The sequence below is a fragment of the Salmo trutta genome, chromosome 18, assembly GCF_901001165.1.
Source record: "Salmo trutta chromosome 18, fSalTru1.1, whole genome shotgun sequence".
In the NCBI taxonomy this organism is placed as follows: Eukaryota; Metazoa; Chordata; class Actinopteri; order Salmoniformes; family Salmonidae; genus Salmo; species Salmo trutta.
The window spans coordinates 33,957,587-33,982,320 of NC_042974.1; the positions used below are offsets into that span (position 1 = coordinate 33,957,587).

At 41.1% G+C, this 24,734-nt stretch overlaps 1 protein-coding gene across 6 annotated transcripts in view; it reads left to right on the forward strand.

Annotated features, from left to right (window-relative positions):
* LOC115153216 (protocadherin-15-like) overlaps positions 1 to 24,734 on the forward strand; it is a 324,073-nt gene that overhangs the window by 257,461 nt on the left and 41,878 nt on the right. For all 6 annotated transcript variants that reach the window (XM_029698418.1, XM_029698421.1, XM_029698420.1 and 3 more), the window contains 3 exons: positions 1,448 to 1,557; positions 14,904 to 15,044; positions 19,684 to 19,811. In XM_029698418.1, the coding sequence (XP_029554278.1) occupies positions 1,448 to 1,557; positions 14,904 to 15,044; positions 19,684 to 19,811 (379 nt within the window). The remainder of the gene's footprint in view (positions 1 to 1,447; positions 1,558 to 14,903; positions 15,045 to 19,683; positions 19,812 to 24,734) is intronic.

The window sequence follows — 24,734 nt, forward strand, 5'->3', positions numbered from 1 at the left end:
GGAAGGTACAGTATGTTGTCTCTCTGGAAATCTTTACAGATTTATGTACATGCTGTATTAAAATGACCCTTGATATTCTGACTCTAAAGACGTTATTACCTCAGATATACACAGACACATCTAAGGCACCTGATATTCACTTTTAAATCACAGTGCATTCAGACGTTTTCCACATTTTGTTACATTACAGCCTTATTCTAGGTTTAGATGAGCAACCACTGTACAGAAAATAAATCACTTACTTTGATAGGAATGCACACATGTCAAAGTTATTATTTGAAAGGAAAACAACAATGAAGGCAATTCTTTGACCAGCCCAAAAATATGCCAGGGTGGAAAAGTTTGTACAAGACTGCGCAAATGTCTGCATACTTGATCTGCGGAAATACTGGGGAATTGCTTTGGCTCTCGCCAAAGAAAGGAAGTTTGTCTGGCTCAATAAAGCCTCAAACATAAATTGTCCTCAACAGTGGAATGGGCTAATTCTATGTGAATGAATGAGGAGGGAGAACACACCTCAATTCAAACTGTTAGAAAATAAAATGTAGAAAATTATTTGAATTTGACAAGTTGAAAAATAGCCTGTAGATAATCGGTTTGAGAGCAGCGCAGGTTAACTGTTGCATAGCAATCACATTTTGGAACAGTGAGTGCATTCTGACGTCACACCATTAGAGATATTAGGAACTCACATATGAAAAGGTCAATCCAGAGATTCTTTTTTTGTTTTTAATGAACCCATCCACCACCCTCCGTCTTCCGAGGAAACATATTTTCTGCTACATACTGTATACATACATTTTCCATATACATTTGATCTATGGTGATACTGTACATGGGCCCACCCCATGTACAGTATCACCATAGATCACCCTTGTTTGGTTTCGAGGGTGGTCTGTGATTGCAGAGATTCTTAGCTTTGCCTCCATTCGGCAGTCTCATCCAGAGCATTATGGCATTTGTAGCTCTTTATGATAGCCAAATTAGCAGCTAATTAGCATTTCATTTTGGGGGGTAAATACAGGCAAATATATTGATAAAAGTCAACTTGTCCAAGAGATTTACACGGTTATCAAAACAACACGCCAGGGTAAGCCTACACGCAAACACAGCCCTTATTTTAAGTGTTTTTAAAATATGTCAACATTTTTACTTGAAGACACAGACTTAATGTGCACTGGAACTTGTCAAGTTAAAATAAAGTGTTAATTGATATTGTAGACACTTTTAAAAGTCTGAATATGGTTTTGTTTAGTGCAATATTTGTATGTGCCATATTCAACAGTGTGTCTGATAAATGTGGTGGGAAGGAGCATACTGTCAGATTATTATTTATTTTTTTCACAATTGTTTTTCTCAGTGGAAGTTCTCAGTGGTAAAGTGTCCAGGGATATTTAGTCATGTCCGCTCCATCTCTGTCTCTGTCTGTCTTTGTCTTTGTCTGCAGGTTTGCTCCTGTCAGTGAGCTGGCCCCAGTAGGCAGACTGGTGGGCAGCATCCTGGCAGCCGCCATCAACCAGACCGTCTTCTACTCCATCGTGGGAGGAAACGAAGGTGGTAAGTGCAGACATTACCCCCTAGTGTCATAGATTAAAGAAACACTCACCAAAATAGGAAAACGTCACATTTCTGTCTATTCAATTATTGCAATAACATACAATCTATTGAATAATGTACAATCCATTCTACAAAAATTGGATGCACTTTGCTTGTGTTAAAAATAACTATATTTTACTAGGCCTACTTAGCCTTTCAATGTCTGAGTGCTGAGAAGGCCTGAAAAGCACAATTGCATCCAGGGAAATCAAGAGTGGAGACGTGCAAATGGTTAGCTCCAGTCTAAACGTCAAAGGAGGGAGGTACAAAGGAGAGATGAGCGGCTGCCAATTATGAAGGCTAGTGATTTCTACTCTCCTGAAGTAGCAGCCATGAAGAGTGCTTCTCGGGGAAGGGAGAACAGGTGGCTGAGACCACAGTGGAAGTTTTCTTTTATCAGTCTATTTCCATGTCTGTGAAGTCAAAGTGCAATAGTCTTTATCAATGTGTGATGCACAGTCTACTCCTGATTAATGCATTGACTTGGGAATGTCCCAAATGCGTGCTTTAAACTTGAGCATCTGGAACTAAATAAATGTAACTCTTAAACAGAGTGTGCACTTACAGTATCAGCAGCTGGGTGCAAAACGTTTAAAAAAAACAAGAGGTTATAATTGTTGTGGTTGGTCTTTGGCACACAAACAGACAAAATATTTTATTTTTTACCTCTCAGATGTTATTTCCCCTATAAGGGGGGCTTTGAGTGGTCCTGGACTTATCCAACTGACATTTTGGTGTACAAAGCGCTCTGTGAACTTCGTAGAGTCCTGTGCCTTATTGTGCCAGAAAACCCAATCGGTCTGCTCTCCGTTACCACTCTGCCAGTGGAGCTGACTTGAACTGTTAGGTTTCAGACCCCACATTTGCATAGAGAGTGAAGTGTCACATTTTCTGATCTACCCAGAAAAATAGTACATTTGCTCTTCCTCTGAGTGATGGAGCCCAGCCTGGTAAACAGGTGTCAGTCTAGCAAATCCAACAGTTGTGGTTTCATCTCACTGTGATATTCTCAGCCGGATTTAAGTCTCTCAACATGAAAAAATACTACAGAATTTCATATAATTGAAACAAGACCACTTTATTTTGGTCACAGAATAATAAAATCACTTTGTGCTTGAAATCAAATAAAATCAAATAAAATGTTATTAGTCACATGTGCCAAATACAACAGGTGTAGACCTTACTTTTACCCATCTACCAATAGGTGCCCTTCTTTGAGAGGCATTGGAAAACGTCCCTGGTCGTTGTGGTTGAATCTGTGTTTGAAATTCACCTCTCGACTGAGGGACCTTACAGCTAATTGTATTTGTGGGGTATAGAGATGAGGTAGTCATTCAAAAATCATGTTAATCTCACTAGGGTAGGGGGCACTATTTTCACCTCCGAATGAAAAGCGTGCCCAAAGTAAACTGCCTGTTACTCAGGCCCAGAAGCTAGGATATGCATGTAATTGGTAGATTTGGATAGAAAACACTCTAAAGTTTCCATTGACTGCCTATACAGTATCCCATGACTTAGGACTCAAATTGCACTTCCTATGGCTTCCACTAGATGTCAACAGTCTTTAAAAATGGTTTCAGGCTTGTATTCTGAAAAATGAGGGCGTAAGACCACTCTGAGTAAGTGAATAGTGGAAAGTCCCCAGACCTGTTTTCTGCGTGCGACCGAGAGCACGCCTTTCTTGTTTTTCTTTTATATTGACGAAGCTATTGTCCGGTTGAAATATTATTGATTATTATGACTAAAAACAACCTGAGGATTGATTATAAACATCGTTTTACATGTTTCTACATACTTTACGGATACTATTTGGATTTTTCGTCTGCCTGTTGTGACTGCCTTTGAGCCATTGGATTACTGAACAAAACGCGCCAACAAAACGGAGGTTTTTGGATATAAAGAGGGACTTTATCGAACAAAACGAACATTTATTGTGAAACTGGGAGTCTTGTGAGTGCAACCATATGAAGATCATCAAAGGTAAGTGATTCATTTTATCGCTATTTCTGACTTTTGTAACTCCAATACTTGGCTGGTAACTGTTTAATGTTTTGTGTGCTGGGCGCTGTCCTCAGATAATCGCATGGCATGCTTTCGCAGTAAAGCCTTTTTGAAATCTGACACCACGGTTGGATTAACAAGAAGTTAATCATTAAGCCGATGTACAACTCTTGTATGTTTTATGAATTTTTATTATGAGTATTTCTGTTTTTGAATTTAGCGCTCTGCAATTTCACCGGATGTTGGCCAGGTGGGACGGTAGCGTCCCACATACCCATAAGATGTTAAACACTATTATTGGACACAGAGTGAGTCCATGTATTGACCACATGTTTACTAATATTGTAGAACTTTGTTCTAAAGCTGTGTCTGTACCCATTGGATGCAGTGATCACAATATAGTGAGTGGCCTTATCTAAGAAAACCAAAGTTCCAAAAACTGGTCCTAAAATATTGTATAAAAGATCATGCAAAATATTTTGCTGTGACTCTCATGTGGATGATGTTAAAAATATATGTTGGTCTGATGTGATTAATAATGAGCATCCAGACGCTGCGCTTGATGAATTTATGAAATTGCATCTTCCAATTATTGATAAACATGCACCTGTTAAGGCTCCATGGATTGATGAGGAATTCAAATTGAGAAATTATGTTACTAAACTCATTAAAAATAATTTGAAACTTTATTATGAAGCTTAGAACAATGATATAAAGAATGATGGGAAAAATACTTTAAACTTTACTTCAAATGAAATTATGGGCAGAAAGACAAATTCAACTCCATGTTTCAGCGAATCAGATGGCTTATTCATCGCAAAACCATTTGATTTTGCCAATTATTTTAATGATTACATCATTGGTAAAGTGGGCAAACTTATGCAGGAAATGCCAACAATGAACAGTGAGCCATTGTACTCATGTATAATTTTTTTTAAATGAAAGATAAGTATTGCAAGTTTGAATTTTGTAAAGTTAGTTTGGGAGAGATGGAAAAATTATTGTTATCGATCAATAATGACAAACCTACTGGCATTGACAACATAGATGGAAAGCTACTGATGATGATAGCTGACTTTTTAGCCACTCCTATCTGTCATATCTTTAATCTGAGTTTAGAGGAAAGTCTTTGTCCTCAGGCCTGGAAGAAAGCCAAAGTCATTCCACTTGTCACGCTCTGACCTAAGAGAGCTGTTTTTTTCTCTGTTTAGTTAGGTCAGGGTGTGGTAGGGGGTGGGCATTCTATGTTTTGGCCGGGTATGGTTTCCAATCAGAGGCAGCTGTCTATCGTTGTCTCTGATTGGAAGCCATACTTAGGCAGCCTTTTTCCACCTGGTTTGTGTGGGTAGCTGTTTTCTGTTTTGTTAGTATAACCTGACAGAACTGTTGGCTGTCATTTTGTTTTCTTTGTTTAAGTGTTTTCATTAAAAGTAAAGATGAGCACTCAACACGCTGCGCCTTGGTCCCCTTTCTACGACGCACGTTACACCACTACACAAGGCTGGTAAAGCAGCCTTTACTGGTTGTAACAGCAAAGATGGGAGAGGTCTATCAGTAATAAAGAGATGCTCTGCTTTTTTGACACCACACTCCACAAAGCAAGTCCTGCAGGCTCTAGTTTTATCTTATCTTGATTATTGTCCAGTCATATGGTCAAGTGTTGTAAAGAAATATTTAGTTAAGCTGCAGCTAGCCCACAATTTGCTCTTCATTGTAGTAAGTGGGCTAATATTAATATTATGCATGCCAGTCTCTCTTGGCTAAGAGTTGAGGAAAGACTGAATCACTGCTTGTTTTTATAAGAAACATGAATGTGTTACAAATGCAAAATTGTTTGCATATTCAACTTACACATAGCACTGACACAAAACACTTGCCCCACCAGTCATGTCACCAGGGGACATTTCACAGTCCCCAGGTCCAGAACAAATTCAAGGAAGCATACAATATTATACAGAGACATGAGTGCAACTCCCTTCCATCTTATATAGCGCAATGGAACAGCAAACCTGGTGGCACAACACCTCTCCTACTTGTTGTGTGTATCTACTGACCAGTATGTGTAACTGATAGAAATGTATTTTTAAATGTATGTAAAAAGTATTTTGTCTAATTTATTTTTTATTATATGTCAGATCTCAGTAAGACTAGATGTCGCCATTGGCGTCGGCTAATGGGGATCCTAATAAATCAAATCAAAACCATGCAACTTATTATGTGACTTGTACAGCAAATTTTTACTCTTGAATGTACACTGAACAAAAATATAAAACGCAACATGCAACAATTTCAAAGATTTTTGTGGATGACAGTTTATATAAGGAAATCAGTCAGTTGAAATAAAGTCATTAGGCCCTAAACTATGGATTTCACATGACTGGGAATACAGATATGCATCTGTTGGTCACAGATACCTTAAAAAAAAGTAGGGGCGTGATCAGAAAACCATTTAGTATCTGGTCTGACCACCATTTGCCTCATGCAGAGCGACACATCTCCTTCGCATAGATCAGGCTTTTGATTGTGGCCCGTGGAATGTTTTTCTACTCCTCTTCCAATGGCTGAGTGAAGTTGCTGGATATTGGCGGGAACTGGAACACACTGTCGTACACGTCGATCCAGAGCATCCCAATCATACTCAATGAGTGCCTTGTCTGGTGAGTATTTAGGCCATTTTCAGCTTCCAGGAATTGTGTACAGATCCTTGCGACATGGGGCCATGCATTATCATGCTGAAACATGAGGTGATGGCGGCAGATGAATGGCACCACAATGGGCCTCAGGATCTCGTCACGGTATCTGTGGGCATTGAAATTGCAATAGCGTTCATTGTTTGTAAGCTTATGTCTACTAGTTGAGGATCAGCATTTGTCGGTTCGATTACAGGCTCAAAATGGCCAGAAACAAAGGACTTTCGTCTGAAACTCACCAGTCTATTCTTGTTCTGAGAAATGAAGACTATTCCATGCAAGAAATTGCCAAGAAACTGAAGATCTGGTACAACTCTGTGTACTACGTTCATCTCTAGCAGATAGAACAGATAGTCTCCTTCCTGAGTGGTATGACGGCTGCGTGTATACAGTTGAAGTCAGAAGTTAACATACACTTATTCACAAATTTCTTCTAAGCAAACTATAGTTTTGGCAAGTCGGTTAGGACATCTACTTTTTGCATGAGACAAGTGATTTTTACCAAAATTGTTTACTGACAGATTATTTCACATATAACTAACTGTATCACTATTCCAGTGGGTCAGAAGTTTACATACAATAAGTTGACTGTGCCTTTTAAACATCTTGGAAAATTCCAGAAAATGATGTCATGGCTTTAGAAGCTTCTGTTAGGCTAATTGACATCATTTGAGGCAATTGGTGGTGTACCTGTGGATGTATTTCAAGGCCTACCTTCAAACTCCATGCCTCTTCGCTTGACATCATGGGAAAATCAAAGAAAATAAGACAAGAAAATAAGACAAGAATTGTAGACCTCCACAAGTCTGGTTCATCCTTGGGAGCAATTTCAAAATGCCTGAAGTTACCATGTCCATCTGTACAAACAATAGTACGCAAGTATAAACACCATGGGACCATGCAGCTGTCAAACCGCACAGGAAGGAGATGCATTCTGTCCCCTTGAGAGTAATTACTTTGTTGCGAAAGTGCAAATCAATCCCAGAACAACAGCAAAGGACCTTGTGATGTGATGCTGGAGGAAATAGGTACAAAAGTATCTATATCATCAGTAAAACGAGTCCTTATATCGACATGACCAGAAAGGCCGCTCAGCAAGAAAGAAGCCACTGCTCCATGAAAAAGCCAGACTACGGTTTGCAACTGCACATGGGGACAAAGATCTTCTTTTTGGAGAAATGTCCTCTGGTTTGATGAAACAAAAATAGAACTGTTTGGCCATAATCATCATCGTTATGTTTGGAGGAAAAAGGGGGAGGCTTGCAAGCTGAAGAACACCATCCCAACTGTGAAACACAGGGGTGGCAGCATCATGTTGTGGGGGTGCTTTGCTGCAATAGGGACTGGTGCACTTCACAAAATAGATGGCATCATGAGGTAGGAAAATTATGTGGATATATTGAAGCAAGATCTCAAGACATCAGTCAGGAAGTTAAAGCTTGGTCGCAAACAGGTCAAGGTATTGGAGTGGCCATCACTGAGCCCTGACCTCAATCCCATAGAAAATTTGTGGGCAGAACTGAAAAAGCGTGTGCGAGCAAGGAGGCCTACAAACCTGACTCAGTTACACCAGCTCTGTCAGGAGGAATGGGTCAAAATTCACCCAACTTATTGTGGGAAGCTTGTGGAAGGCTACCCAAAACGTTTGACCCAAGTTAAATAATTGAAAGGCAATGCTACCAAATACTAATTGAGTGTATGTAAACTTCTGACCCACTGGGAATGTGATGAAAAACATAAAAGCTGAAATAAATCGTTCTCTCTACTATTATTCTGACATTTCACACTCTTAAAATAAAGTGGTGATCCTAACTGACCTAAGACAGGGCATTTTTACAAGGATTAAATGTCTGGAATTGTGAAAAACTGAGTTTAAATGTATTTGGCTAAGGTGTATGTAAACTTCCGACTTCAACTGTACATATTACCTCAATTACCTGGACTAACCGGTGCCCCCACTCTGTACCGGTACCCCATGTATATAGCCTCGCTATTGTTATTTTACAGCTGCTCTTTGATTATTTGTTACTTTTATTACTTTTTTTTGTATTTTACTTAACTGCATTGTTGGATAAGGGCTTGTAAGTAAGCATTTCACTGTAAGGTGAACACCTGTTGTAGTTGGCACATGTGAGAAATAAAATGTAATTTGATGTCATGCCGAATAAGCTTCTGATATGGGCAGACCAGATGTCTGCTGTGGTGCAGACCAACTTTATGCTCTGGAGTTTGGTGGAGAGAGGACTCAAATTCCCTTTCAATTCATTCCATCAAAGTCTTTCCGCACGAAATCTTTCTCCCACCACTGATTCCTTCTACTAGCTTGCGGAACTATTATTCTGACATTTCACATTCTTAAAATAAGGTGGTGATCCTAACTGACATAAGACAGGGAATTTTTACCAGGATTAAATGTCAGGAATTGTGAAAAACTGAGTTTAAACGTATTCAAATATACACTGCTCAAAAAAATAAAGGGAATACTTAAACAACACAATGTAACTCCAAGTCAATCACACTTGTGTGAAATCAAACTGTCCACTTAGGAAGCAACACTGATTGACAATACATTACACGTGCTGTTGTGCAAATGGAATAGACAACAGGTGGAAATTATAGGCAATTAGCAAGACACCCCCAATAAAGGAGTGGTTCTGCAGGTGGGGACCACAGACCACTTCTCAGTTCCTATGCTTCCTGGCTGATGTTTTGGTCACTTTTGAATGCTGGCGGTGCTTTCACTCTAGTGGTAGCATGAGACGGAGTCTACAACCCACACAAGTGGCTCAGGTAGTGCAGCTCATCCAGGATGGCACATCAATGCGAGCTGTGGCAAAAAGGTTTGCTGTGTCTGTCAGCATAGTGTCCAGAGCATGGAGGCGCTACCAGGAGACAGGCCAGTACATCAGGAGACGTGGAGGAGGCCGTAGGAGGGCAACAACCCAGCAGCAGGACCGCTACCTCCGCCTTTGTGCAAGGAGGAGCAGGAGAAGCACAGCCAGAGCCCTGCAAAATGACCTCCAGCAGGCTACAAATGTGCATGTGTCTGCTCAGACTCCATGAGGGTGGTATGAGAGCCCGACGTCCACAGGTGGGGGTTGTGCTTACAGCCCAACACCGTGCAGGACGATTGGCATTTGCCAGAGAACACCAAGATTGGCAAATTCGCCACTGGCGCCCTGTGCTCTTCACAGATGAAACCAGGTTCACACTGAGCACGTGACAGACGTGACAGAGTCTGGAGACGCTGTGGAGAATGTTCTGCTGCCTGCAACATCCTCCAGCATGACCGTTTTGGCGGTGGGTCAGTCATGGTGTGGGGTGGCATTTCTTTGGGGGTCGCACAGCCCTCCATGTGCTCGCCAGAGGTAGCCTGACTGCCATTAGGTACCGAGATGAGATCCTCAGACCCCTTGTGAGACCATATGCTGGTGCGGTTGGCCCTGAGTTCCTCCTAATGCAAGACAATGCTAGACCTCATGTGGCTGGAGTGTGTCAGCAGTTCCTGCAAGAGGAAGGCATTGATGCTATGGACTGGCCCGCCCTTTCCCCAGACCTGAATCCAATTGAGCATATCTGGGACATCATGTCTCGCTCCATCCACCAATGCCACGTTGCACCACAGACTGTCCAGGAGTTGGCGGATGCTTTAGTCCAGGTCTGGGAGGAGATCCTCATCAGGAGCATGCCCAGGCGTTGTAGTGAGGTCATACAGGCACGTGGAGGCCACACACACTACTGAGCCTCATTTTGACTTGTTTTAAGGACATTACATCAAAGTTGGATCAGCCTGTAGTGTGGTTTTCCACTTTAATTTTGAGTGTGACTCCAAATCCAGACCTCCATGGGTTGATAAATTGGATTTCCATTGATTATTTTTGTGTGATTTTGTTGTCAGCACATTCAACTATGTAAAGAAAAAAGAATTTAATAAGATTATTTCATTTATTCAGATCTAGGATGTGTTATTTTAGTGTTCCCTTTATTTTGTTGAGCAGTGTATATATATATACACACACACACTCACACGCACACACGCACACACACATATATACACATACACACTTTTGTTTGAATATACAGTGGCTTGAGAAAGTATTCACTCCCCTTAGATTTTTTCCTATTTTGTTGTTTTACAACCTGGAATTAAAATGGGAGTTTTTGGGAGTTTGTATCATTTGATTTACACAACATGCCTACCACTTTGAAGATGCTAAAAAAAAATGGTGAGACAAACAAGAAATAAGACAAAAAACGGAAACTTGAGAGTGCATAACTATTCACCCCCCAAAGTCAATACTTTATGGAGCCACCTTTTGCAGCAATTACAGCTGCAAGTCTCTTTGGGTATGTCTCTTTAAGATTGGCACCTCTAGCCACTGGGATTTTTGCCCATTCTTCAAGGCAAAACTGCTCCAAGTACTTAAAGTTGGATGGGATCCGCTGGTGTACAGCAGTCTTTAAGTCATACCACAGATTCTCAATTGAATTGACAATTAACACATTTGGATCAAAATTACTGTTTATTAATATCATCACCCCTTTTTAATTTCTTTGCCGATGGGAGATATATATTTTGCCCCCCCCCAGTCCTTTTTCCACAAAACTTCATCTTAAATTGCTGAATGAGTTTCCTGTAAACACCAGATATTATATTCCTTCTCTTTAGCCAGGTAAATACTGATTGTCTTTTCTTATTATCTGCTAAGCCATTACAAATTTAACTGGCTATACTTATTTCACCAATTACCATAATGAGAAACAAGTTTCAATTCTATTTATCATAATATATGTTTGTAAACGTGCCATTAAAAAGTAACATGATGATTGAGTGTCTATATAGCTGTACCATAATATTTGCACTGCTACTAATTAAACCTCCAATTGGTCCCCGCTATTCCACCCGCTAAAACCCCTCCTCATCCCGAGTTGGGTTGTCATCCTAATGACTGGTAGACCACCCCTGACCCCCCGGATCCCATGGCCCCAGAGAGACCGGGACCCATCCTTCGAAAGATCACACAGTGCCACCCACAGAACAGAAGTAGATCAAACTCCAAAAGCATTTCCTTTTCCCTCACCTCGCTTTGTTTTAAATATAGCTATTAAGAAATATATATATATATAGTATATATATATATTTCAAAAATCCTGTTTATCTTAATTTCCTATAATTTGCTATTAATATTTGAAGTAATGTAGGCAGTTTATTGTTACCGCTTACCAGTATTGCCATTACAAACATTACATTTTGGCAAGCAATCATTATTTTAGCAAACAGTAATTGTGATTCATCCTATGTTATCCCTAACATATTTTACTCCCTCGCAACAGTTGTGGTATACACACACACAAACACACAAACACTCATAAACACTCAACCCCTTTCCCCCACAAACAACCATAGACTCAGATGCTCAACAGTTGCACCATCCCAGAGCCCAACTCAAAAAAGGCCTTGTTTATGAATGGATATACAATTGCAGCTGTATGAGAAGGCCTGCAAAACTGAGCAAAAATGGGCAGAAAAGGGGAGATTTGATTAACCATTGTCACGTCCTAGGTGATGGAGATCAGATATACCCCCTTCCTCTGAAACACCCACACGGTCCCCTGTTGTGACCATATTCCCAAGCATCTCCGTGCAGTCAGACCTTTGATGATTTTGTGCCACCAGGGCCACAATAATATGGCACCTCTCTGAATGTCAAAGTGGGACCCCCTCCCCATGGGTTATTGCCGCTAGTGTTGCCAGCACTGCGCGGGTGTGGGCACCCCACCGGAATCCCCACCGGCTAGGTACAAGATCATCAATGTTCTCATTAGCAGCTTTGAGAATTTCCTTGTATATTATGCTCTCCCATCAGGGGACTCTGGTTTTGCAGGACCAACACTGCCAGGCAGGCTCAGAATCTTGAGGGGGCTGTGCTGCTCCAGAAGGTCACTGACCGCATTTTGGCTGCATTCAGGCAGCTTACAGCAAGCCCATAAAACAGATAGGGACTTCTCTTTGGTGTCTGGGTCGTTCATGTGGTTGCCTAGGGTATAGGGTTGTGGACCGTTCCATCAAGATAGGACCATAAATAAGTAAATTAGATGTATATATGTTTTTTAAAAATTGTTCCACTATGATAGGACAATAAATACATACATTAGATGTATAATTTATCTTAAAATGCAGTTTCACTGTGATAGGACAATAAATAAACAAATTAGATGTATAATTCATTATAAAATGTATATCCCTCATCTGCACAAAATTGAAAGCTCTCTCACAACCCCTGCTCACAGACATACATTGGTTCTGGGATATGCAACCATTTCCTTTCTCACACACTTAACGCCACTTTTTCCCAAACACCAAAAAACACACACCACACCATCCATCACAATACATACCCACATTCTTTCTGCTGTGTTTTTATCTCCCCTATGTTGAATTAGTACTTTTTGTTCCAATTAGTTATATTTGAAGAATGCTTTTCTTTCTATTTGTTTCTATTATTAAAATCCCTACCATGGCTAGTACTGTGTGTTCCATTATTCGCCTCCTCTATGAGAATTTTTTTTAATTTTTCGAATAGGCAAGGATGTCACGTTCGTTGGAATGATCGGACCAAGGCGCAGCATGAGTAGCGTTCCACATCTTTTATTAGAAAGCAAAATACAAAAACAATAAAGAATAAACGAAATGTGACGACAATGTAACTACACATAAAAAATATCCCATAACCCACAGGTGGAAAAAATGCTACTTAAGTATGATCCCCAATTAGAGACAACGATAACCAGCTGCCTCTAATTGGGAATCACACAAATCACCAAAACATAGAAAAACTAAACTAGAACCCCACATAGAAAATAATAACTAGAAAAAACCCCAGTCGCCCTGACCTACTCTACCATAGAACATCAGAGCTCTCTATGGTCAGGACGTAACAAAGGAGTAGTCTTTTTGTCTCTGAACATTTGGTTATCAATATACAGTTTATCGACCATGCGAGCTACGCATATCCCTTTCAATCTATTTTCCTTTAAGATTGGATACAGAACTTGCGCTGTTCTGCAATTTCCTTCAGCAATTGATCATTCATGCCTATTTTTGTGCCAGCAAGTTTGTTACCCAGTCTTTTAACCATTATTTTATCTTTAAAGAAAGCAAATTTGGCAATGATTGGGCGTTCATACCTCTGCCCTCTCTGTCTGAAACGGTGTACACGTTGAAGTTGGATTTTGTCAATAGCTTCGCATGGGATCTGAAGCTGTAAAGAGGAACTCTAACTCCATGGATCTAGTCTGTATGTCAAGTAAGGCTTCTCTCAAAACGATGTTCTCCTTTTTAAATTCATTAACATCGGTTTCAATCTTATTGACTGTCCCTTTTGGCTAGTTTGTATCTTTATCCAATGTCGCAGCTTTTTCATCACTCACCTCGAGGCTTGCCTTCAACTCTTTTATATCCTTACTGACTAGTTCAAGTATGCCCAGTTTGTCATTTATTGATTTTAACAGATCGGTTTTGACCTTTACCATTCCCAGTGGTGAAAATATTAAATCGTCTGTGTCTGTAGAAGAGTCACGTTTCCATTTTGAGATTGGTTCCCTTGTTTTAATCTCCGTCATGTTTGAGTGTTGTTTGTTTTCATAATATTTGTCAATACATTTCTCTAGTCTTATGATTTGTTTTGTGTTGTTATTCAGATTGAAGGTTATTACCCACCAGTTTGTGAAGTGCTAATATTTTGTCTAATTTACCGATATTGAATATTACGTTTTTATCTTGAGGAAGTCTACACTGTTGTGTTCAGTCCACCAGTCTGAATATGTCTGAATATAAATATTACATTCTCTGACAACAGCTCTGGTGGACAATCCTACAGTCAGCATGCCAATTGCATGCTTCCTCAAAACTTCAGACATCTGTGGCATTGTGTTGTGTGGCAAAACTACACATTTTAGAGTGGCCTTTTATTGTCCCCAACACATGGTGTACCTGTTTAATGATCTTGCTCTTTAATCAGCTTCTTGATATGCCACACGTGTCAGGTGGATGGATTCTATTGGCAAAGGATACATGCTCACTAACAGGGCTGTAAACAAATTTGTGTCCAAAATATGAGAGAAATAAGCTTTTTGTGCTTATTGGAACATTTCTGTGATCTTTTATTTCAGCTAAAAACATATAAAAACATAATAAAACATAATATGAAAAAAGTATAATACCACTTTGACTTTATGTGATATTTTGTGTATGCCAGTAACAAAACATCTTAATTTAATAAATTTTAAATTCAGGCTGTAAAACAACTAAATAAGAGAAAAAGTCAAGGAGTGTGAATACTTTCTGAAGGTACTGTACTTTCTGAAGGTACTGAAGGTACTGTACTCCTCAAAAGTGAGTACACCTCAACAATTTATAACTATTTTTTACCAGAGAGTTGAGGTCCAGACCATTCTAAAACTATGCAACATTACCAGTTATTGTTTATGGCCATCTCAAATTATGACGTTTGGGTATATCTATTTAGGCGTAAATCTAAATTTAATCCAATGTTGATCCTGTCAGAGAGTGCTTCCAATACCTCCTCATATTGTTTGTTTTCTTGTTGGTTTCAGGTGAGTTCCAAGTGAATAACCGGACAGGTGTGATCTCCACGGCTAAGCTTCTGGATTATGAGGCTGTTACCAGCTATGTGCTCAGGGTCCAGGCTGACTCCATGGCCGTGGTCAAGGCCCAACTGCGGGTTCCCTCCAAAAGTAAGACGGGGGTATTGAGCTAGACATAGGGAGCTGGGATGCTACATCAGTTAATCACCTTTCCGGCTAGATACTGTGGTTGACATTTGTATCATGGTCCTAAGAGGAGGTGACACATCAGAGAAACCCTCTTCACCTCACTTATCTCTGCAATTATTGTAATGCAGACCAGGGCACCATGCCGTCTAATTTGTCTTTTTTATTAAAACCTTATTGAGTTAAAATAAACAAAACAGAACAGGGCGGAATTGTCACAGTCCAATTAACATCACTACACACGCAGACACACACATGCACACATGCACACATACACATATGTATGCACACACACACACACACGTTTAATAAAGCCGAGTCAGTTATTAGAATCAATTTAACCCATAAGAGGTCTAAACCCTGTCAAAGCCTGGGGAGAGGTTCTACTAAGCTATATGGAATAGTTTTAAGAAGATCATTTTGCTATTTGATTTAGAATTATAAGATCCCTTGAAGTATAAAAAAAATATTTAAAATATGTGTTGATGAAAAATGTTATTTGTCATTAGTGCTATTGAATAACAGATTCACTACATGGAACAACAGATAGTCCCCCCCAAAAAATCTAAAATGAAGTTTGTTCTGAAGTGTCTGTCCTATATCTGAGAGATATAAGAAAGATCAGGAAACCTAAAATATATATATATATATATATATATATACACTGCTCAAAAAAATAAAGGGAACACTAAAATAACACATCCTAGAATGAAATAATCTTCTTAAATACTTTTTTCTTTACATAGTTGAATGTGCTGACAACAAAATCACACAAAAATAATCAATGGAAATCCAATTTATCAACCCATGGTCTGGATTTGGAGTCACACTCAAAATTAAAGTGGAAAACCACACTACAGGCTGATCCAACTTTGATGTAATGTCCTTAAAACAAGTCAAAATGAGGCTCAGTAGTGTGTGTGCCTGTATGACCTCCCTCCACGTGCCTGTATGACCTCCCTACAATGCCTGGGCATGCTCCTGATGAGGTGGCGGATGGTCTCCTGAGGGATCTCCTCCCAGACCTGAACTAAAGCATCCGCCAACTCCTGGACAGTCTGTGGTGCAACGTGGCGTTGGTGGATGGAGCGAGACATGATGTCCCAGATGGGCTCAATTGGATTCAGGTCTGGGGAACGGGCGGGCCAGTCCATAGCATCAATGCCTTCCTCTTGCAGGAACTGCTGACACACTCCAGTCACATGAGGTCTAGCATTGTCTTGCATTAGGAGTAACCCAGGGCCAACCGCACCAGCATATGGTCTCACAAGGGGTCTGAGGATCTCATCTCGGTACCTAATGGCAGTCAGGCTACCTCTGGCGAGCACATGGAGGGCTGTGCGGCCCCCCAAAGAAATGCCACCCCACACCATGACTGACCCAACGCCAAACCGGTCATGCCGGAGGATGTTGCAGGCAGCAGAACGTTCTCCACGGCGTCTCCAGACTGTCACGTTTGTCACATGTGCTCAGTGTGAACCTGCTTTCATCTGTGAAGAGCACAGGGTGCCAGTGACGAATTTGCCAATCTTGGTGTTCTCTGGGCAAACGCCAAACGTCCTGCACGGTGTTGGGCTGTAAGCACGACCCCCACCTGTGGACGTCGGGCCCTCATACCAACCTCATGTAGTCTGTTTCTGACCGTTTGAGCAGATACATGCACATTTGTAGCCTGCTGGAGGTCATTTTGCAGGGCTCTGGCAGTGCTCCTCCTGCTCCTCCTTGCACAAAGGCGGAGGTAGCGGTCCTGCTGCTGGGTTGTTGCCCTCCTACGGCCTCCTCCACGTCTCCTGATGTACTGGCCTGTCTCCTGGTAGCGCCTGCAATCTCTGGACACTACGCTGACAGACACAGCAAACCTTCTTGCCACAGCTCGCATTGATGTGCCATCCTGGATGAGCTGCACTACCTGAGCCACTTGTGTGGGTTGTAGACTCCGTCTCATGCTACCACTAGAGTGAAAGCACCGCCAGCATTCAAAAGTGACCAAAACATCAGCCAGGAAGCATAGGAACTGAGAAGTGGTCTGTGGTTACCACCTGCAGAACCACTCCTTTATTGGGGGTGTCTTGCTAATTGCCTATAATTTCCACCTGTTGTCTATTCCATTTGCACAACAGCATGTGAAATTTATTGTCAATCAGTGTTGCTTCCTAAGTGGACAGTTTGATTTCACAGAAGTGTGATTGACTTGGAGTTACATTGTGTTTTATTTTTGGCCCATTTTTTCAACTGGTACAGGGGACCTTCAGACAAGTCTTGTGAGGCCTGTGGGAGTCCTAAAGCAAAATAACTGACATGTACATGTTCGTGAGAGTTTCACCTTTCCACACAGGGTTGGCTGTTAGTTGGCTGTGCCGACTTCAGACGAGTGCTAAGACCCTTGTGGGGATTGTACAGCAAAAACGGAGAACACCGTCGTGTTTGTGAGATCTCATCTTTCCATAGAGGGGCCAAACCATTTGGACGCTACAGATGGTTTTGTGAGAAGACCGATTTTCAGGATGTCTCTTGGTCTGACAAACGCTGCTCTAGCTCTGTCACCTTTCACCCCAGATGGAGAAGTGCTACATAGGTTGATGCGGTTGATTGAGATGCATCTATTGCAAAACTAACATATTTTTTATGGGGATTTTATTATTATGCCAATTATATGGATTTCCGTGGGGGTGCGGACATCGACCTTCGGGGGTTAACACATCTCCCCCCAGCCCCACCACCCCTTTCCTTAAATGAAAATGCACTCAAGAGCTCATTCTGCCATGGGAGCTTTTCTTTCTAATGGTTTTCTTTATGTACATTTGTGTGTGTGTGTGTGCTGCATTTCTCTCTATGTGGTTGTATTGCTCTACACTTGAAATCATCTGTTTGTGAGGGTTTGCCTTTACTGAAAAGTTCCCAGAAGACCACAACAGATGAGAAAAAGGTGAGAAAGACAGAGCAAAAAGAAAAGGGTAGAGACCTTGCAGTGTGCAGACCTCGCTCCTCTCCTTCCCTTCCCTTTGGCTCTCACACGGTGGTGTTTGTACCTGTGATTTGTTGTACTGTGTTTTTGTTTGTCCTATTCCCTCTGCTCATTCTTAGCGCTATGCCACATGACTTTACAATTCTGTGCACTAATGGAAGACAAATTTTCTCTGACAGCGCATATTTTTTCCTGAGTGTAGGGTTGTGCTAGGTTTGTACATACTGATTATACACTGTAAAGTTACTGCATGATTGTAGCGGCTTTACTAACACGTTAGTTTTATTAGCTATGTTGATTATGATGTTCCTTTAGCTAATATGGTGACAACAATGTAGGCTGTGTGTAGCAGTTATGATATGTTTTGACATTGAAAGTTTTTTTTGCTTGGTCACATACAGCCGATGTGTTGTGTTTTGAGGTCCACAAACGAAGGGAAAAGGTGAGAGGAGGAGAGAGCATAGATGCGAAAAGGAATACAACATGGTTGCTATGAATGTGAACTGTGTTTACGTGTGACCAGGGGTGTATTCATTCCACCAATTCTGTTGAAAAACATTTCTTAAACAAAAGCAAATGGAAAGAAACGGGGATAAACATACCTCAATTTAACCAATAGAAACTCTCATTTGCAACTTTTGGACTAATGATTACACCCTTGATTAGCTAGATGCAGGCAAGAGTGTGCAAGGCTGTATTGAATGTGTCACTGTCTGTCCATGTGTCACTGTCACCTCAACATTTTCTCTCGACCTGTGTGCACCTACGTTGTAATTCATAGGCTAGGTTGTAGCAACCTCATGAGTGTCATGTAGTAGCCTAAACCTATCAATGTTACATTGAACTGGGTGAATGGAACATGGATGTCACGTCCTGACCCTTGTAAGATGTCATTTTCTATAGTAGAGTAGGTCAGGGCGTGACAGGGGGTGTTTTTGGGTGGTTTTCTTGTTATCTGTTTCTATGTTGTTTTTCTAGGTTTCTATTTCTATGTTGGGGTTGTTGGGATGATCTCCAATTAGAGGCAGCCGGTTCTCGTTGACTCTAATTGGAGATCATTTTTATGTAGGGGGTTTTTCCATTTGTGTTTGTGGGTTGTTAATTTTTGAGTAGTGTTATTTTCTCTGCATCACGGTTTGTTGTTTTGTTGTTACAAGTATTTTGGTGTATTGCAAACATTTCACAGTATAAATAAATATGTGGAACTACAACCATGCTGCGCGTTGGCCCGATCCTTTGAACAGCCGTGATAATGGATGACAGTCATCCAATGTGCTGTAATAGAAATAAGGCCATGCTCATGAAAAACATAATTGTCCTCCCTCGTCTTAAACGGCACTGACCGCCACTAGTATGGAGTGTGTTCACCTGTACAACAAGCTCTTTTCCTTGAGGACAACCAGGCATATGAATGGAAATAGCAAAAGGAGCACATATTTTATTATAAACTGGAACCTGTGTGTTGGAGTTTTATTTTGCAATAAAACTCCCCTTCCCAACCAACACTTATCCTTCTAAACTATGGTATGTACTGTAAAGGATTGAAAATGAAAGTTGTGTGCACTTACTGCCCTATTTGTCTGGATAAAACTACATGCTTAATGACAAAAATGTGACTGTGTCCCTCTAACTCTGCAGCCAACACAGCCAAGGTATATATCGAGGTGCATGATGAGAACGACCACCCGCCTGTCTTCACCAGAAAGTTCTACATCGGTGGTGTGGCTGAAGACGCCAATACCTTCTCCTCTGTGCTGAAGATAAAAGTGAGAAAAGACTTCTGCCCCCCCACATGCACATACATACACACATGAACATACAGATGTACTGAAGCTCATGTTGAGAAAGCCGGTAAATACATTTCTTAATGCTAACCTGCAGTCCTCTGGTTGGTCCAAAATCAATTTATGATTCGAGAGCTTGAGTCGCACGCACGTACTAATTCCATCCCCATCCTCCCTGCTGGTTCCGTTCTGTTTGGTCATGGGTGCACAATTGATCTGATTAAGTCTATGAGCCAACAAGGTGAAAAGTCTGTCAATGTGCCCTTGAGCAAGGCACTTAACCCTAATTTTCTCCAGGGGCACCATACTTATATGGCAGACCCTTTAAAAAATCTATTGTCACCTATATGGTGTATGTGACAATAAAACATCTATATATACACTACCGTAATTTTGGGGTTACTTATAATTTTCCTTGTTTTCCATGAAAATATACATGAAATGAGTTTCAAAATTACTAAGAAATATAGTCAAGACTTTGACAAGGTTATAAATAATGATTTTTAATTGAAACAATAATTGTGTCCTTCAAACTTTGCTTTCGTCAAAGAATCCTCCATTTTCAGCAATTACAGCCTTGCAGACCTTTGGCATTCTAGTTGTCAATTTCTTGAGGTAATCTGAAGAGATTTCACCTCATGCTTCCTGAAGCACCTTTCACAAGTTGGATTGGCTTGATGGGCAGCTCTTACATACCATACGGTCAAGCTGCTCCCACAACAGCTCAATAGGGTTGAGATCCGGTCACTGTGCTGGCCACTCCATTATAGACAGAATACCAGCTGACTGCTTCTTCCCTAAATAGTTGTTGCATAGTTTGGAGCTGTGCTTTGGGTCATTGTCCTGTTGTAGGAGGAAATTGGCTCCAATTAAGCAAAATTGTATCTAATTAAGCGAAATTGGCTCCCTTTTACCCTGTACAAATCTCCCACTTTAACAGCACCAAAGCACGCCCAGACCATCACATTGCTTGACAGAGGGCATCAAGCACTCCTCCAGCATCTTTTCATTTTTCTGCATCTCACGAATGTTCTTCTTTGTGATACGAACACCTCAAACTTAGATTTGTCTGTCCACAACACTTTTTTCCAATCTTCCTCTGTCCAGTGTCTGTGTTCTTTTTCCCATCTTAATCTTTTCTTTTTATTGGCCAGTCTGAGATATGGCTTTTTCTTTGCAACTCTGCCTAGAAGGCCAGCATCCTGGAGTCACCTCTTCACTGTTGACATTGAGACTGGCGTTTTTTGCGGGTACCACTTAATGAAGCTGCCAGTTGGGGACTTGTGAGGAGTCTGTTTCTCAAACTAGACACTCTAATGTACTTGTCCTCTTGCTCAGTTGTGCACCGGGGCCTCCCACTCCTCTTTCTATTCTGGTTAGAGCCAGTTGGCGCTGTTCTGTAAAGGGAGTAGTACACAGCGTTGTACGAGATCTTTAGTTTCTTGGCAATTTCTCACATGGTATAGCCTTCATTTCTCAGAACAAGAATAGACTGATGAGTTTCAGAAGAAAGTCCTTTTTTCTGGCCATTTTGAGCCTGTAATCGAACCCACAAATGCTGATGCTCAACTAGTCTAAAGAATGTAATTTGTCTGTGTAAACATTTACTGTAGGCCTATTTAAATATTGAGGCAATATTAGGCCCAACATATATGTTGTAATGTTACATTTACAGCAATACAATATGCCTCATGGAATCTGTGGCATTATGTTGTATGACAAAACTGCACATTTGAAAGTGGCCTTTTATTGTCCCCAGCACAAGGTGCACCTGGGTAATGATCATGCTGTTTAGTCAGCTTCTTAAAATGCCACACTTGTCAAGTTGATGTATTATCTTGGCAAAGGAGAAATGCTCACTAGCATGGATGTATACCAATTTGTTTACAACATTTGAGAGACATAAGCTTTGTTTTGGGGGGGGGGCTTTTATTTCAGCTCCTGTCACATGGGACCAACACTTTACATGTTGCGTTTATATTTTTGTAAAGTGTAGAATTTGATCTTAGTCCTGTTTTGATGCTTTGCTTGTTCGATGGTTTAACGTAGGGCATAGCGGGATTTCTTATAAGTTCGCATGAGGGTCCTGGTCCTTGAAAGCGGCAGCTCAAGCCTTTAACTCAGTGCAGATATTGCCTCTAATCCATGGCTTCTCATTGAGATATGTACGTATGGTCACTGTGTGGACAACGTCGTTGATGCACTTATTAATGAAGCCGGTTACTGATGTGGTTAACTCATCAATGCCATTGGATGAATCCCGGAACATATTCCAGTCTGTGCTAGTGAAACGGTTCTGTAGCTTAGCATCCACTTCATCCGACCACTTCCATATTGAGCACGTCACTGTTGCTTCCTGTTTGAGTTTTGGCTTGGAAACAGGAAGATACAGTTATGGTCAGATTTGCCAAATGGAGGGCGAGGGAGAGCTTTGTATGCATTGCTGCGTGTGGAGTAAAGGTGATCTAGAGTATTTTCGCCTCTAGTTTCACAGATGACATGCTGATAGAAATTTGGTAAGATTTAAGTTTTCCTGCATTAAAATCACCAGCCATTAGGAGCTCCGCCTCTGAATGAGCATTTTGCTTATGGCCCTATACAGCTCGTTGAGTGTGGTATTAGTGCCAGCATTGGTTGTGGTGGAAAATAGACGGCTATGAAAAATATATAGGAAAACTCTCTTGGTAAATAGTATGGTCTACAGCTTATTATGAGATATTCTAACTCAGGCGGGCAGACCTCGAGACTTCCTTATTATTAGATATTGCGCACAAGCTATTGTTAACAATGAGACACACACCTCCCACTTGAGCTTACCCGACGCTGCCGTTCTGTCTTGCCGATTAATTGAAAAACAGCTAGATGTACAGTACCAGTCAAAAGTTTGGACACACCTACAGTGGGGGGAAAAAGTATTTGATCCCCTGCTGATTTTGTACGTTTGCCCACTGATAAAGATAGGATCAGGCTATAATTTTAATGGTAGGTTTATTTGAACAGTGAGAGACAGAATAACAGCAAAAATATCCAGAAAAACGCATGTCAAAAATGTTATAAATTGATTTTCATTTTAATGAGGGAAATAAGTATTTGACCCCCTCTCAATCAGAAAGATTTCTGGCTCCCAGGTGTCTTTTATACAGGTAACGAGCTGAGATTAGGAGCACACTCTTAAAGGGAGTGCTCCTAACCGCAGCTTGTTACCTGTAAAAAAGACACCTGTCCACAGAAGCAATCAATCAATCAGATTCCAAACTCTCCATCATGGCCAAGACCAAAGAGCTCTCCAAGGATGTCAGGGACAAGATTGTAGACCTATTCAAGGCTGTAATGGGCTACAAGACCATCGCCAAGCAGCTTGGTGAGAAGGTGACAAAATTTGGTGCGATTATTCGCAAATGGAAGAAAAACAAAAGAACTGTCAATATCCCTCGGCCTGGGGCTCCATGCAAGATCTCACCTCGTGGGGTTGCAATGATCATGAGAACGGTGAGGAATCAGCCCAGAACTACACGGGAGGATCTTGTCAATGATCTCAAGGCAGCTGGGACCATAGTCACCAAGAAAACAATTGGTAACACACTACGCCGTGAAGGACAGAAATCCTGCGGTGCCCGCAAGGTCCCCCTGCTCAAAAATATATATACATGCCCGTCTGAAGTTTGCCAATGAACATCTGAATGATTCAGAGGACAACTGGTGAAAGTTTTGTGGTCAGATGAGACCAAAATGAAGCTCTTTGGCATCAACTCAACTCGCCGTGTTTGGAGGAGGAGGAATGCTGCCTATGAGGGGACAGGACAACTTCCCCGCATCCTTTCACAGCGCCATGTACTGTCAAATCTTGGGTGAGAACCTCCTTCCCTCAGCCAGGTCATTGAAAATGGGTCGTGGATGGGTATTCCAGCATGACAATTACCCAAAACACACGGCCAAGGCAACAACGGAGTGGCTCAAGAAGAAGCACATTAAGGTCCTGGAGTGGCCTAGCCAGTCTCCAGACCTTAATCCCATAGAAAATCTGTGGAGGGAGCTGAAGGTTCGAGTTGCCAAACGTCAGCCTCGAAACCTTAATGACTTGGGGAAGATCTGCAAAGAGGAGTGGGACAAAATCCCTCCTGAGACAAGAAACGTCTGACCTCTGTGATTACCAAGAAGGGTTTTGCCACCAAGTACTAGGTCATGTTTTGCAGAGGGGTCAAATACTTATTTCCCTCATTAAAATGCAAATCAATTTATAACATTTTTGACATGCGTTTTTCTGGATTTTTTTGTTGTTATTCTGTCTCTCACTGTTCAAATAAACCTACCATTAAAATTATAGACTGATCATTTCTTTGTAAATGGTAAACGTACAAAATCAGCAGGGGATCAAATACTTTTTTCCCCCACTGTACTCATTCAAGGGTTTTTCTTATTATTTTTTACTATTTTCTACATTATAAAATAATAGTGAAGAAATCAAAACTATGAAATAACACATGGAATCATGTAGTAATCAAAAAAGTGTTCAACTAATCAAAATATATGTTATATTTGAGATTATTTAAAGTAGCCACCCTTTGCCTTGATGACAGCTTTGCAATCTCTTGCCATTCTCTCAACCAGCTTCACCTGGAATGCTTTTCCAAGTCTTGAAGGAGTTCCCACATATGCTGAGCACTTGTTGGCTGCTTTTCCTTCACTCTGCGGTCCAACTCATCCCAAACCATCTTAATTGGGTTGAGGTCACGTGATTGTGGAGGCCAGGTCTTCTGATGCAGCACTCCATCCCTCTCCTTCTTGGTCAAATAGCCCTTACACAGCCTGGAGATATGTTGGGTCATTGTCCTGTTGAAAAACAAATGATAGTCTCACTATGTGCAAACCAGATGGGATTGCGTATCGCTGCAGTCGGCTTTGGTA